Genomic DNA, 13,514 nt, shown 5'->3' with positions numbered 1-13,514 from the left:
GCTGACCACGCCCCCATCTCCCCGCGCGCCGCCCGCCCCGGCGCGGAAGCTCCCGTCGTGCCTCGCGGCCCGGAAGCGGAAGCGCGGCGGGGCCGGGAGCCGGCGGCGGGCAGATGGCGGAGTGCGGGCCGCAGCCGCCCGGGGGTGGCGGCGGCGGCGGCGGAGGAGGCGGAGGAGGGGGCGGGAGCGGGCCGGGGGCGCCGAGCCGGCACGAGAAGAGCCTGGGGCTGCTGACCACCAAGTTCGTGTCGCTGCTGCAGGAGGCCAAGGACGGCGTGCTGGACCTCAAGCTGGTGCGGCCGGGGGGCGGCGGGGCGGGATGGGGGGGGGGGGGCGCTGCTGTGAGGGAGCTCCAGAGGGAAACCTACTGCGCTGGGTGTCCCGGCTGTGCTGCTGCTGGTGGTGTCCCCGCTGCCAGCTGAGCTCCTGGGGGTGCAGAGGCACCGCCCGGTACCGGCACCGACCCCTGGGGCAGGGCAGGGCAGCCCCGGGTGCTGAGGAGCTCGTCCCTTGTGTCCCTGTTTGCTGCCAGCACCGCGAAGCCTTCTCCAAGCAGAGCCTCTCGGCAAGGTGTTGGTTCTCTGACGGCCTCAGGTTTGGGTGGAAAAGAGCTTCTGAATGTCAGCTTTGCTGTCACACAGCTCTCTATGTTCCTCTTCCCATTCCCATCTCTTTTTATCCTGAAAGGGCGCTGCATCTTTTGGCTGCCAGTCCAGTGGCTTCCAGCCCTGCTTTGCTGCTGAGTTTTGCAGTGGTTTCCGCAGCCACCCTGAGCGGGACGGCTGGGATCCCATTTGTGATTAGTGGGGAAGTTGCTGATAAGAACAGGAGCAAAGGGGCAGTGGCTTCTCGTGGGTGTAATGGCATTGAGAACAAGGCTTTGTAGCTTGAGGTGCTGGGTTAAAAGAGGTGTTGAGATGGTGAGTAGAGAGCTTGGTCAGGAAGCATTCGGACGGGGAGGGAGGAGAGAAATGGGACCGAGAGGTTGGGGTTAAGTGTCCGACTTATTTTGCAGGCTGCAGATACCTTGGCTGTGCGACAGAAACGGCGGATCTACGATATCACCAATGTCCTGGAAGGCATTGGGTTGATTGAGAAGAAGTCAAAGAACAGCATCCAGTGGAAGTGAGTGACTGAGAAGGTCTAAATCGCTCACGGGTCCCTCCTAGGTCAAGGTCCAGTTTTCTGGGTACCTTTTTCCCATTCAGACGAGGCTGTTGTCCCAGTGGCATTGTCCACAATGGCTTGCTGGGAGCAAGGGGCCTGGACTTCCCCTGGCTGAACTGTGCTGATGGTGGCAGTGAGGAAAGCTGAAGCGTGTCTGGCATGTCGCCTGTACACCGGAGCTGTTATTCTGGTTCAGACTGGGTATTTTCTGTGTCTTGGGGTAGAAAAGATGCTTGCTATGGTGCTGGAGGTGGGGGAGAGCCCTGGCAGGCTGCGGGGTGTCGGAGCACCAACTGGTGCTGAGCTGGAAGGTGGTAGGGGATGTGGAGCGGGTACAGATGAGGCTTATCTGGCCGTGGCATAGGGTAGAGGTGGTGGGAAGGGAGGTGGCAGCCTCTTGGAGAGGCTGGGGCTGCTTTGGCTGCTCCATCAGCTGATCCATGTCCCTCCTTTTCCCTCCGCACAGAGGGGTGGGTCCTGGCTGCAACACGCGTGAAATAGCTCACAAACTGATTGAGCTGAAGGCAGACATAGAGGACCTGGAGCAGCGGGAGCAGGAGCTGGAGCAGCAGAAGATGTGGGTTCAGCAGAGCATCAAAAACGTCACAGAAGACGTGCAGAACAATCGATATCCTTTGGCCAGCTGCTTATTCCTCTGGGCTGGAAGGCAGTGCTGCTGGAGGACCTGCACTGAAAGGGTCAGGAGGCTCCTTTTGGGGGCGGGGGAGCTCTGCCCAGCCTGGGAGCAGCTTCCTCTACGGGGCACGCAGCGCTGTGGAGCAGCGGATGCCTTGTGCCCCTGTGGTTGTCACCTGGCTCTTTGAAGTTCCCTGGCACTGTAATGTTTGCAGGGAGAGAACTGCTTCTGTCTGAGCCACAGGTGCTACTGTTCTTGAGCGCGGAGCTGCTCTTGCAGCTTGTCTGAGGTTGTCAGCCCTGAGGCTCACAGACCTCGCCTTCAGAAGCGTGTGGCATGGGCAGCCCCCTGGCAATGGCATTTTCAGGAAGGAAACGCCAGGTGCCTTGCAGGAAGCAGCAGCCCTTCTCCTTAACCTTCAGAACGTTAGCGTATGTGACGCATGAAGATATCTGCAAGTGCTTCACAGGTGAGGAAACTGCTGCGTGGTAAAGATGTAATGCTGCATTCCTGTCTATCCCAGCTGCTTTCCTTCTTCTGAGGAAGAGGAGGCAGCAGATCTTAAATTAGGTCTGAGCATGGGCTGCCCATTAGCACGCAGGAGAATGTGGTGCAAGTTCTGATGCCATCCTTTGGCTTGGGAACCCCTGAGCTGCAGCTTTGTTGTCACCAGCAGATGTGAGGGGGCAGGAGGTTTCTTTGCACTCGTGTTTCAGGCAATGTCTGAGCCCTTCCTAAGGTAGTTTTTTGGCTGGGTGTGGGTGTGTGTGTGTTACGTTGTGAGCCTTTTATTTTCAGGGTTTGGGTAGACGGTACAAATCCTAGCTATAAGAAGAGTTTATGGTAGAAATCTGGGTGTAAGCAGGAAGAAAACATACAAAGAGCACCTCAGCTGCATCGTGCCTTCCACCAACAGGAAGGCAAAGAGCAGGGCAGAAGGGAACGTGCTGTGTGCTGTGACCTCACCCCACTGTATTGCCTTGCCAGAGCTGCAAGGTGCCCGTGTAAAAAGCCACATGTTCTGTCTCTGTGGGGCAAAAGTGAAGAAAACCCCACTGGATTCTGTTTCTTCTCTGCTAGCAGCTGTAATGCTATCTGTAGGACCCAGAAAATCCCCCGTGGCTGGCGTGCAATGTGGCAGCCAGCAGAATAAAACCATTCTCAGCTCTAGTGGCGTGGAGTCGGAGCTGCTTTCTGCTCCAGTGAGCGCCGTCCCTCTGACCCTGGGGCTGCTTATCCTGCCCTCCCCAGCCGTGCATCTTCTCACCCTCTTCTGATTCCTCACCTCTTCCAGGCTGCCTCCTTGCCCCAGGCTGCGTCAGTTCTTTTGTTTCTCATCTTTGCCTTTGTCGTGCTCCTGTTCACCAGAGTTCCTGCTAAGATCTCGCGCGCTTTGCTGTTTCTTCTGGCTTAAGTTAGCACCCCATGGGGGCAGGGATTGTGTTTTCAGTTTGACAGAGCTCGGGGCCAGATAGTTCGTGAGAGCCTGTAGGAGTTTACTGGAGACCAGCAGACAGACGATTGCTTGCTTGATTGAGTGTTTTGCATTTTGCTGCACCTGTTTTTCTAAACCAGTTTGCATCTGAAGTCAGACCGCACCGAAAAGCGCAGAGAAGATGAGATCTTACTCGGGGCAGATCTGAAATCCTTTGGAACAGAGGCTTGATCCGTGTTTTTCCGTTGGTTTGTTTTGGTGTGTGTCCAGATGTGCTGTAAGAATTTGCTTTACATAGGGCATCTGATTCCCCCTGCCAGCAAATGTCTGGGCCTTGGAGAAGTTCTTTGTCGGACCCCTTGTGTTCCTGAATGGTGGTAAAGGCTGAATTTTCTCTCCCTTTTCTTATTTAGGGCTATTAAACTCACTTTCTTCAAGTTAGCTAGGACTTGAAGATTTCCCTGCTTGGACTCTTGCCAAATAGGATTTGTTATCTGGGTTTTAAATAACAAAAACAAAACCTGAGGATGCATTAGCTCAGTGACTGGGAGATGTTATTTTCCCGTCTGTTGCTGCGATGTGTTGTGTGCTTGCAGAATCCAAAGGGAAATGGAAGCACGCTGTGCACCAATGGGTTTGTTTTGTGAAAATATTTGGGAATTAGCTATCAAGAGAGATAGAAACACAGTGCGTGTGTTGTAGAGGCTAACGGGTCTTAAACCTTGAGCTTGTATCTTTGTTATGCTTTTTAATATCTTTTAACGATACTTACTTGAAGTACAGATTTGTTGGAGGAATCCCATCTTCCTGACAAATCTCGTGGTGTTTTTAATCCCTCTCCTTTTGCTGATCTGACCTTTAATTGCCAGCCTGAAACTAAAGGCTGTGCTCTTCTGCTGTCTGCTCTCTCATCACTCTGGGTGATTAATATTCTGTATTAATTATCAAGTGAAGCTTAGTGCAGAATACCAGTGAAGTGTGAACTCAAACCACACAAAAGCTTGAACACTTAAAGCGAAAGCTTCTAACTGCTCAGTCTGAATGTCTCATGTTCCCAGCACGGGCTGTTCTCTCTCCACGTTTCTCTTGCTCAATGTAAGCCCAGAATGGAAGCTGCTGGGCTGGGATTGTTGTGTTATTAGGGGTGCTGATCTCAGGGAGCTGCAGAACTTGGTGATATGATACCGATCATATGACAGCGAGTGATCCCGTGGGTCAGCCTGGCCCTTGGCATCGCTGTGCAGGGTCCAGTACAGGCAACTTTGGCTGGTAGAGGCCAGGGAGTGTTGTTTTGGGGTGTTGGTACTCAAGCAAAATGTGCTGCTGTTAGCAGCCTGGCCCCTGGGCCTAGCTCCACGCTGTCTGCTGGCAGTGCAGCTCTTCGAGTTGCTGTTTTCTTCACGATTCAAATCAGAAAACTTGTGACAGCAGGATGAAGGGCCTTTCACTTAGGATTCAGACGCTCTTCAGAGGGAATTTAAGCCAGCCCCAGTGTTTCCTCAGGGGGAAAGAAAATTTAGCCCCGTTAAGGATACTGCTGAAACACTTGAATGTCTCTTTAGGGTTGCTTTGGGAGAAACTTCACAGGTCCTTTGTGCCCGTGGCAGTTGGCACATCTGTAGCTGTACGATGTGCTTACAATGTGGGTATAAATGGCAATTTTGGCAGCTTTGGGAAGTGCAGGAGATAAGGGGCTTTGAGGAGGGGCTCTTTGTCAGTGTGTGCTCCATCAGAACAGTTTGTGCCACCGAGTGCTGAGCAGTCTGTTCTCGCAGGTGACACCCTCCTTGCAATTCGAGCCCCGTCAGGCACGCGCTTGGAGGTTCCCATCCCTGAGGTGAGTGATAAATGCGTGGGGAGAGGGCACCTGTGGGGTGTGGGTGTGTTTTGGGGGGAGGTGCTGCTGGATTGACCAGGCTGGGAATTGGTTGTCCTGGTTTTGATGGAGCTGGAGGAACTGGCAACCCGAGGAAGGCTCCGGATATTAAATAATTGCCAGGAAGCTTTGTTTGGTGGTACGTGAGCTACTGCAGGAGCACCACGGGGAAGGGTAGTTCTGGGAGGGTCAGGAGAGAGCTGCTGAGATGGGAACTGCGCGTGGAGCTGTCCTGAGCTGCCTGGACTGCACGTCTTGCCAATGGGAAACTCCTGGTCTCTTTGAAAAGGGCTCTTAGCGTGTGTCTGTGTTGCACTTCTGGCTTTTCTCAGGGCCCAAACGGGCAAAAGAAATACCAGATCCATCTGAAGAGCACAAGCGGTCCGATCGACGTTCTCCTAGTAAACAAGGACGCGTGGAGCTCTCCTCCTGTCGTACTACCCGTCCCTCCCCCCGAAGACCTCATTCAGTGCCAGGCAGTTGCACCCTCGAAACCACAGATACCGCCGCTTGCCCACTTCCAGGAGGCTTCTGTTCCCAGCAGCACCCAGCCCTCGACGCCGACACCTTCCAGCACTCAGGATCACAGCCCTCCTGCGCAGAAAGCCCCGAGCACAGGTGAGAGGGGGTGGTTACAGCAGAAATTTGTAAAAGGGCCTGCTTGAGTCCCGGTTCCAACGTTTAGTTTGAAAAAAAAAAGGCTGTCAGAAACACAGGGTGAGTTAGGTTGTGGCTTTGTCCAGCCACATTTTGAAAGCCTCCGTTAATGGAGATCCCCGTCTCCGTTGTGAGCTCTTCCAGGACTGCAGCACCCACTCAGGGAATTGTTTATGGATACCTGGGTTTGTTTGGGCTGCAGCTCGTGCCTGTTGCACATATATCAGTTAATACCACGGAGAAGCTGTGCTCCATCATCTCTGTAACTGCTTATCAGGTGGCTGCAAGCTGCTATCAGATTGTTCTTAGACTTCTCTTTGCCTGACTAAGCCCAGCTCCTTCCAGCCTTCCTTGTAGGACACGTCCTGCACACCTGCCTGGATCATCTCCACGTCTTCTTGAAGTGGGAGATGGTCAAAGCTGGACACGGTGTTCCAAGCCCAGCCTCAGCCCCAAGGAGGAGGGCAGTAACTTCCCTTCCCCTGGGACTTGCTCATTATGTGGCTTGTGTTGGTCGTGTGGCAGTGCGCTCTCCCGCAGAGCTGCTGCAGAACCTGGGAATTTGTGCCGGGTGGAATCAAAAAACCTTCCTAAAGACGTTTAGATTCAGAGTTTAGTGGAGGACTGGTCAGTGTTAGGTCAGAGGTTGGACTGGGTGATCTTGGAGGTCTCTTCCAACCTAGACGATTCTCTGCAGCTCCCTGCACTCGATCAGCGTTGCAGGTGAGGGTTTGGTCTGTGCCGTAGCTGCTTGTTTGGGGGCTGGTCGCAGATGACGTTCTCGTGTGTCCGTGACTTTGCAGAAGGCAGCGTCTCGGTGGCGGAGCCCAAGAGCAGCGGTGACCTCGACCCCCTCAGCACCGTGCCCACGTCCAGCGGCCAGACGGCCGGGCTGGACACGCAGCCGCTGCAGTCCTCTGCCTCGCTGGACAGCAGCTCCGTCCTGCCCAGCCCCTCTACCTCCTTTGAGCCGATCAAGCCTGATCCCACAGGAAGTGAGTATGCGACGTGGCCCCGTTCCGTGCCTCGCTCCGAGAGAGTGCTGCATGGAGCGAGAGGGAAAAGCTGCTGAGCCCGGGGATAAGAGCTGAACCCCGGTCTGCTTTCACTGTCAGCCAGGCCCTGCAAGGGGTGAAGAGGGGTTTTCCTGTGAGGGTGCTGGGGAACCTTGTGAGGAGCTGACAATGTCATGTCTGTACCATGCCATTTCCTGTGACACTGGTACTAGGAAATCCACAAGGGACACTCACGTGATGTGCCTGTGCTGTTATGTGTTGGATTATTCCCTTTTAGCCCCTTCTGTAGTGCTAGGTCCAAGTTGTGAGACTGTGAAGCTATGGATATTTCATCTTTTGATAACTGTGCCTTTGTAACTTGTGGGATGTTATCCTTTATTAGGAGAGCTCTTGAATCTGTTTTCTCTTCTACCCAGAAATACTTTGTCTATCTTTAGTGATCTTGTAGTCCTAATGATCTTCCAGTATATATCTGGGGAGTTTCCTGATGTGCTTGGTGAGATGAAATGGACTCTAAACAAGGAATATTTTAGCTTTATGCCAGGAAAGAGCAGCAGCCCACAGACAGAAAAGCATTGACTGGATAAGGCACTGCTGTAATGCTTCTGAGCTTACTTTCATTGCAGGAACACTCAGGGTTCAAGTGTTACGTTTAGAAGAGGCAGTTTTGCCCAAATGTAGCTCATGTAGTTCTTTTCTCACACTCTGCTAGCATGTCTGAGAGAAGTGTGAGCAGTTTGTCTTCCATCTTGGAGCAGTCTTGACTGTGGAATTAGGCCTCTGGTGTGCGTAGAGCTTACCCTAGCCCAGAGAGGCTGTGCTGACTGTCTGGAGGCATGCCCTTACCCTACACGAGGCAAATCGAGGTGTTATACAGAAGCTGATGCAGGGTGAAGTTTGCATGCAGGCTATTACTCTAAAGCTGCTGACAGTGATAACACATCCATGTACTGGGGTTCCTACATATCTATTTAAAGTAGTTGAGCTTAAGTGTTTTGTTGCTGATCATTTCTGCAGATATATTTGGCGTGTGGTGTGAGAGCAGAATTTCTGGTTGGTATGGATGATTTGGGTGCATAAAGACAAAGTATGGTTGGACGGTAGGTGATCAAGTTGTAAAGCATTTCAGACACTTCATGTAATGATGCAAACCCTTTGATTTGTTGTATTTGCAGTGCTGGAGCTTCCCAAAGAGCTGTCAGAGATGTTTGATCCAACGAGAGGTATGTTCGGTATGTTCACTCCCTGATCACAGCCTTGTTCCGTGCCCATCCACCCACAGACATGGGGCAGTTTGTTTTATTTACACGCTTCTGGATTATTCTGGGGATGTGGTTTTGTAAGGTACTTGGGGTAGCTGGTGGCTGCTGGCCCTCTACTTGTGGAGGGTGCTCTTAAAATTACTGTTTTCTCTATGTAATTTTCTGTCTTCGTGTTGCCAGCAACCGTTGTTAAGAGTTTGCCCTACAGTGTGTAGATGAGGGCTTTCCAGGCACCGTGCCAGTGCTAATTTGTGCTCTGTCTCCCCGTGCTCCTTCTCCAACTTGTCTGCACCATCCAGAGCTACCAGATAAATCCCTGTTAGTCCTGTTCCAATTAGAGCCTACCTGGAGCTAATCCAAGCATATAATCTAGGGAAATAGTCTTCTTTCTTTGATGTATCCCTCAGTGCTTTTGGTAGGCTTTTTGGAGCAGGATGGGAGGGGATGCTGCTACTTGTGTCAGGTGTTCTGCCTCTGTCCAAGGAGAGTGGGTATCACTACCTCATGGTGGAACAGACTTTGGGCTAAGTAAGGGCAGGAGAGGTGCAAGAATTTGGTCTAGCATAAGCCTAAACTGGGAAAGTTTTTTTTTTGTTTGTTTTGTTTTTTAAATTTACACATTTAGATCCCAGTCTTTCCCTTTGCTGGCAAAATACTTCCTAGCCCTGCAGCCACGTGGAGCCGAGTGCACACAAGCACTTCGTGGTGGTGACAGGATATGTCACAACTGTTCCCTAAAGTCCCTAGTTCTCTGCTCTAGCGGATGCTTCATGAAAGAGCAGCTTTTGCTGTAAAAACCACGCAGTTCCAAATGCCATACATGTGCAACCGTCCGATCTGTGTGCTGGGAGCCCTGAGCCAGGCTCCACGGTCGGCCTGGAGGGCACCTTCCCTCCGTGCTTAGCCCAGCGCTTGGAGCACCCACAGTTGTAGGCAGTGGGTGAGGTCTTGGTAATGACTGAACACATCTGAAGAGTAAAACTGACACTGTGCAGCGTGAAACATAAACTGCTGCAGGGCCCCAGCGCACGTAGAAGGTACAGCTTAACCCAAACTGTGCTACGTGACTACATGAACACCATTAAAATTGAGAGGTTTGCTGTCTACATTAATGTATGTTGTTTTATGGAGTGTTCTTTACAGTTTGGAGTGGGAAAGGACAGGTCTAGGAGTGAAGGAAAGTGCAACACGGCATAGTCAGGTTTTAACCATGATGTGCTGTTGAATTGCCGGTGAAAGCTCTGCTCTGCAAAATGGAACTGGCAAGTGGTAAAGCTCAGCACTGGAAAAAATCAACACTTAAAAGCTCAGGGAAATGATCTTTGCAGTGTACTTTGCAGCCTCTTTCAAGTCGGTGTGATCATAATAATGGTGCTCTGTCACTGGCTGCTGCTTTCAGGCTATGCAGTTTAAGCTGCAAAAGCCTGCAACTTCTTCCTTAGTGTTTTGTATTTTGTATTGTACTTTCTCTGTGTGGTTTTCTGTCTCTTAAGTGGATGTTTAATAACTGCTGGCTTTATGCTTGTATCCTGGAAAAAAATAATTCAACACACACGTGCACATCCTGCTACATTATCAGCCCTGAAAAGATCTGAGAACGTAGGCTCTATTTAATTGCTGTTTTTGAAGCTGGTATCATTCCTGTCTAGTCACTTCCAATTGAAATACTCTCATCTCACAACACTGAATTAGGCAGGTAGGTTCCTGTCCTCTAGGAAACAGCCTGCTATGGGTAAGCATCGTGAAGATGGGCTCATCTGAGTTTCTTAGGTGAAAGCTCGCTTCAAGCGTGGGTAGTATCTCATCACCCTAGCTAGATTATTGAGTTAGATCTTCACTATTTAACTTGGCCAAGTGGGAAGGGGTTTCAGAAAGTTGTTTTCAAACACTTCTTTAAGTAAAGAGATTGACTTGCACACGCTTTATCTGGCTGCTTGTCTGTCTACCCCTCAAGTGCCTCGTGAACCTACCAGCCAAGACTAACAACACTGGAGGAAGGAATGACATTTCGGAGATAATTACTGCCCACACAAAACTATAAAAAACTTAGAGGGGAGAGCAGTTAATGACCCATTAGGGAAGGATATGCAGAGCTCAGATGTTATTCTGTTTGGCAGTGGGCAGCCAGCCAATCTACCAGTGCATATTGCTGGATTAGCCACAGCACAGCTGTGGAGCAAAGGGAGCAAATTAGGGGGAACAAAGGGGACAAATCTGGAGGAAACTGGAGAGACCGATTAGTTCTGCTGCTCCTGGAACAGCTCACTTCTTTTCCACTTTTTCCCCACTCTAGTAAAGTCAGCCCATAATTGACGACCATGAATGTATCAGGCTTTACCAGCTCGCTTTCAGATGTGTGTTGGAGAGTTTCCTTTGGAAGAGTTGAGGGACACCAGCTAGCGTGCCAATGCAGGGATAAAGTGTAGCCCATCATAAGAAAGCGACTGGCTTATGGCTGAGCTAAGCAGGCAGAAACCTCCCGCAGAATGTTTAGATGCTGCTTGAATTGCCTTGACGTGCAGTTTTCCCTTTGCCCATGCAGGAGGCCTGTGCTTTCCCCTCTCACTACCTGCACACGCTTTGCATCAGCAAAAAAAGGGGTAACAAGGGTGAGGACCAAGAGGCTGGGAAGGGTGGGAAACTACCCAGGCACAGACCAGGAAAGCAGTGTGTGTTGCTGACTGTGCTCGTCTCTTCCCTAGAATGTATGAACTCCGAGCTACTGGAAGAGCTGATGTCATCTGAAGGTGAGTCTCTGAGTTTCCCCCTCACAGCGTGGCCTTTTTGGGGGAGAAGACTAGTTTTGTGTGACTTTGTACAGCTGGCAGCTTTGTGAATGCAGGCTTGCCCTCATTTTTCTGGGCTCTGGGCATAGACTCTGTTCTCACTGTCCCTCCAGAACAGGAGCAGAAGAGCCCACTCAGTCTGTTCAGCATTGCAAGGCTTATTTGAAGCTCCCTGACAGATCTCAACGTGGGGTGGACACCCTGGGCCACGGGGCAGCCTCATGGCTTGGTGTCCGATGGCAACTGTGGGCTGGGTGTGGGTGTGCTGAGCTTTGTAACCAACTGTGGGCTTCTCTTTCCCAGTGTTTGCTCCCTTGCTTCGCCTCTCCCCTCCTCCTGGAGACCACGACTACATCTATAACCTGGACGAGAGTGAAGGCGTCTGTGACCTCTTTGATGTGCCTGTCCTTAACCTCTGACTTCTCAGTGTGGCTGCGAGCCTCGCAGAGACAGAACATTTTGTAACTTTGGAAAGTGTCTATTTTTGGATTCCTTTTGTGCTAGAGCTCAACGAGTGAGTGATTCAGAGATGTTCTCATATGGACTCAGAACCAAGAGATGTGGACTTGCAGGCCGGGAGCCTCCTTGTAGCTTCTTTCTCTTCCTGTGTTGCACATGCAAGGTCTTTGACTTAACTCGCCTCGCTGCACCTCTCTCTTCACCGGATCCTGGGCCTCAGTTTGAAGGGTCTGTGATTTGAGTGCTCCCAGCTCATCTGTAGAGTTTTGCCCATGTGCCTCTCCGAGCTTCCTCAAATCTGCATGCCTTGGTTTTCCTGCACTCCTAGAGGCACTTTGCACCTCCTAGGTACCAGCTGCTACACGGAGCCCTAATATTGTGTGGTCATTTCACAAGTCTGGATGTAATTAGCTAGACTTTCAGTGTGAGTGGTTCAGGTTGGGGTGGTTATATTTTGAATGACGAGGAAAAAAAAAAAAGGCACCAAAGTGTCCACTTCTTCCAGCGACTCCAGACCAAGCTAGTATGTTTTACAAGAAAAAGCACTTTTTTTTTCCCAGCTGTTCCTCTTAGTAGGACCCAGGAGTTGAGCTGAGAGTTTCCCTGCTTTTGCATCACTAGGAATCCTGGTTCTCTCGTGGTGTGTGTTCACCAGTCTGCTGATGCACAAGCCCAGGGGGTCCAGCTCCTCGTACAGCAGCTGTGCTGTTTCTGCAGGGCTGAAGAAGGTGTGCCAGTATTAATATTGTTGTTTTTTTCTTAAGAGATGCTTGAAAGGATAAGACTGCTCCAGCTGGTGCCTTTAAGGTACTCCAACTACATCAGACCCTGCTCATATTAGCATATAATTGTTCTCCAACCATTGCACTTGAGCCTTCAACTGTCTAAAATGCGACCAAGCAGTAACAATTCAGTAGTACTCTGCTGTGGCAAGATACAGAGGTGTCATCAAAATCGTGTTTTGTTCTCCCCCCGCCTTTTTTTCCCCTCTTAGCATCTGTTCAGGATCAGGCTTTCTGTATATTTGAATTTGCTCCCCTAGTGTCCGTATCCATGCTCCCAGTTCCTGATCCTGTGGCAGGTTGCTGCCCAGTGTGTTGCTTTCTCTGCATCATTTGTTCCATGAGGTTCTCTTAATTATTTTCTTAACAGAAGGTCTGCTGTTGAGTTTGGTTTTTTTTTCTGATCAATCTTTGACCCTGTGCATTTTTTTTATTGGTAAAAACCCTTCATGGATTTGTATTGTATTTTGCAAGCCCCCGATGTTTTTTTGGTCAGATCGTGTGATTTGATTGTCGTCAGTTTTGCACATCTTCCTGCCAACGCAGCGGTAGCAGCTGTCGTGCCTTTCCTGCTCAGCCAACTGCCGAAGAGGAGGCCGGGCCAGGAAGCGTGGCTGGGCATTGCAGAGAGAGCTTGCAGCCATCTGCACGACCAGTCAGTGTTTGACTTCTGCTTAGCTGCTCACCACGTGTGAACCACAAAAAAAAAAAAAGCTGGAGCACGAGCAATAAGGGATGTAAATGGGATGTCTTCAATCCTCGGAGCCTGCAGAGGTGAGAAGTGTATGCTTGGGACCTCTCTTCCCGAGGTGGCTCCTCGTGCCATTATGTTCTTTGTGGGACTCCTCCAGAAGCTGTTCACTTCTGCAGCGTGGGAAGCTCGTGGTGTGAAGCACCAGCATCCTCTAGGAGAAACGTGAAGAATTCAGTAGGAGCAGACAACATTGGACACTTTTTCTAGTTTCTAGATGGCAGTGGGCAGCTACTACTGGTGAGACGGAGACCGGGTGGGTGGTGAACTTTGCGTCCGCATGCAGCAGTTCCTCAGCCTTCCCTCCTTTGCATGGAAGCTACCCGAAAACTGTTGGTCCTGCTCGCGCGTTCGCTTGGCGCCGCGGCTTGTGCGTAGCTAGAGCTCCCGTCAGCGCGCTGCCCGACCTTCGCTCTCCCTCCCAGTGTTCATGTTTGCCGTCGGTTAGACAATGTTTGGAAGAAAAAAAAAAAAAAGAAAAAAGAAAAAAAAGAGATGTAGAGAAGATTTACAGTAACAGATTGAACTTTGATTCATATATAAAGATTATTTTTATACTACTTTTTTTTTTTTTCTGAAAGGAAAGAAATTTGCCTGTAATATTTGTACAGTTGTTCTCTGAGTGAATAAACGACCCCTTTCCAGAGCCTCCGGCTGTTCCCCGTGTCTCCAGGCCCTTCCCGTGC

General features: G+C 50.8%; 1 protein-coding gene across 2 annotated transcripts; it reads left to right on the top strand.

Annotated features, from left to right (window-relative positions):
• The first annotated feature begins 95 nt into the window (after nucleotides 1-95).
• Nucleotides 96-13,470, top strand: E2F4 (E2F transcription factor 4). 2 transcript variants are annotated; one of them, XM_082769894.1, is made up of 10 exons: nucleotides 96-293; nucleotides 1,016-1,125; nucleotides 1,634-1,795; nucleotides 2,230-2,273; nucleotides 5,015-5,076; nucleotides 5,448-5,733; nucleotides 6,576-6,767; nucleotides 7,964-8,011; nucleotides 10,753-10,797; nucleotides 11,140-13,470. In XM_082769894.1, the coding sequence occupies exons 1-10, from the start codon at nucleotides 114-116 to the stop codon at nucleotides 11,253-11,255; spliced, it is 1,245 nt and encodes a 414-aa protein (XP_082626020.1). In that variant the 5' UTR covers nucleotides 96-113; the 3' UTR covers nucleotides 11,256-13,470. The 2 variants fall into 2 exon arrangements, with proteins under 2 accessions (XP_082626020.1, XP_082626019.1); XM_082769893.1 differs by having other exon boundaries at nucleotides 7,964-8,020.
• Nucleotides 13,471-13,514: the final 44 nt, after the last annotated feature.

This window comes from Aythya marila (genome assembly GCF_965140915.1).
Source record: "Aythya marila genome assembly, chromosome: 12".
NCBI lineage: Eukaryota > Metazoa > Chordata > Aves > Anseriformes > Anatidae > Aythya > Aythya marila.
The sequence above is the reverse complement of the archived record's forward strand: the minus strand, read 5'-3'. Positions and strand labels throughout refer to the sequence as shown.

Bases quoted from the DNA above. Each gene is read 5' to 3' on its own strand.
- E2F4 (XM_082769893.1), top strand. From the start codon at position 114: ATGGCGGAGTGCGGGCCGCAGCCGCCCGGGGGTGGCGGCGGCGGCGGC. The intron at 1,126-1,633 runs GTGAGTGACTGA...CCCTCCGCACAG, and splicing joins AAGAACAGCATCCAGTGGAA to AGGGGTGGGTCCTGGCTGCA. The intron at 8,021-10,752 runs GTATGTTCACTC...TCTCTTCCCTAG, and splicing joins TCCAACGAGAGGTATGTTCG to AATGTATGAACTCCGAGCTA.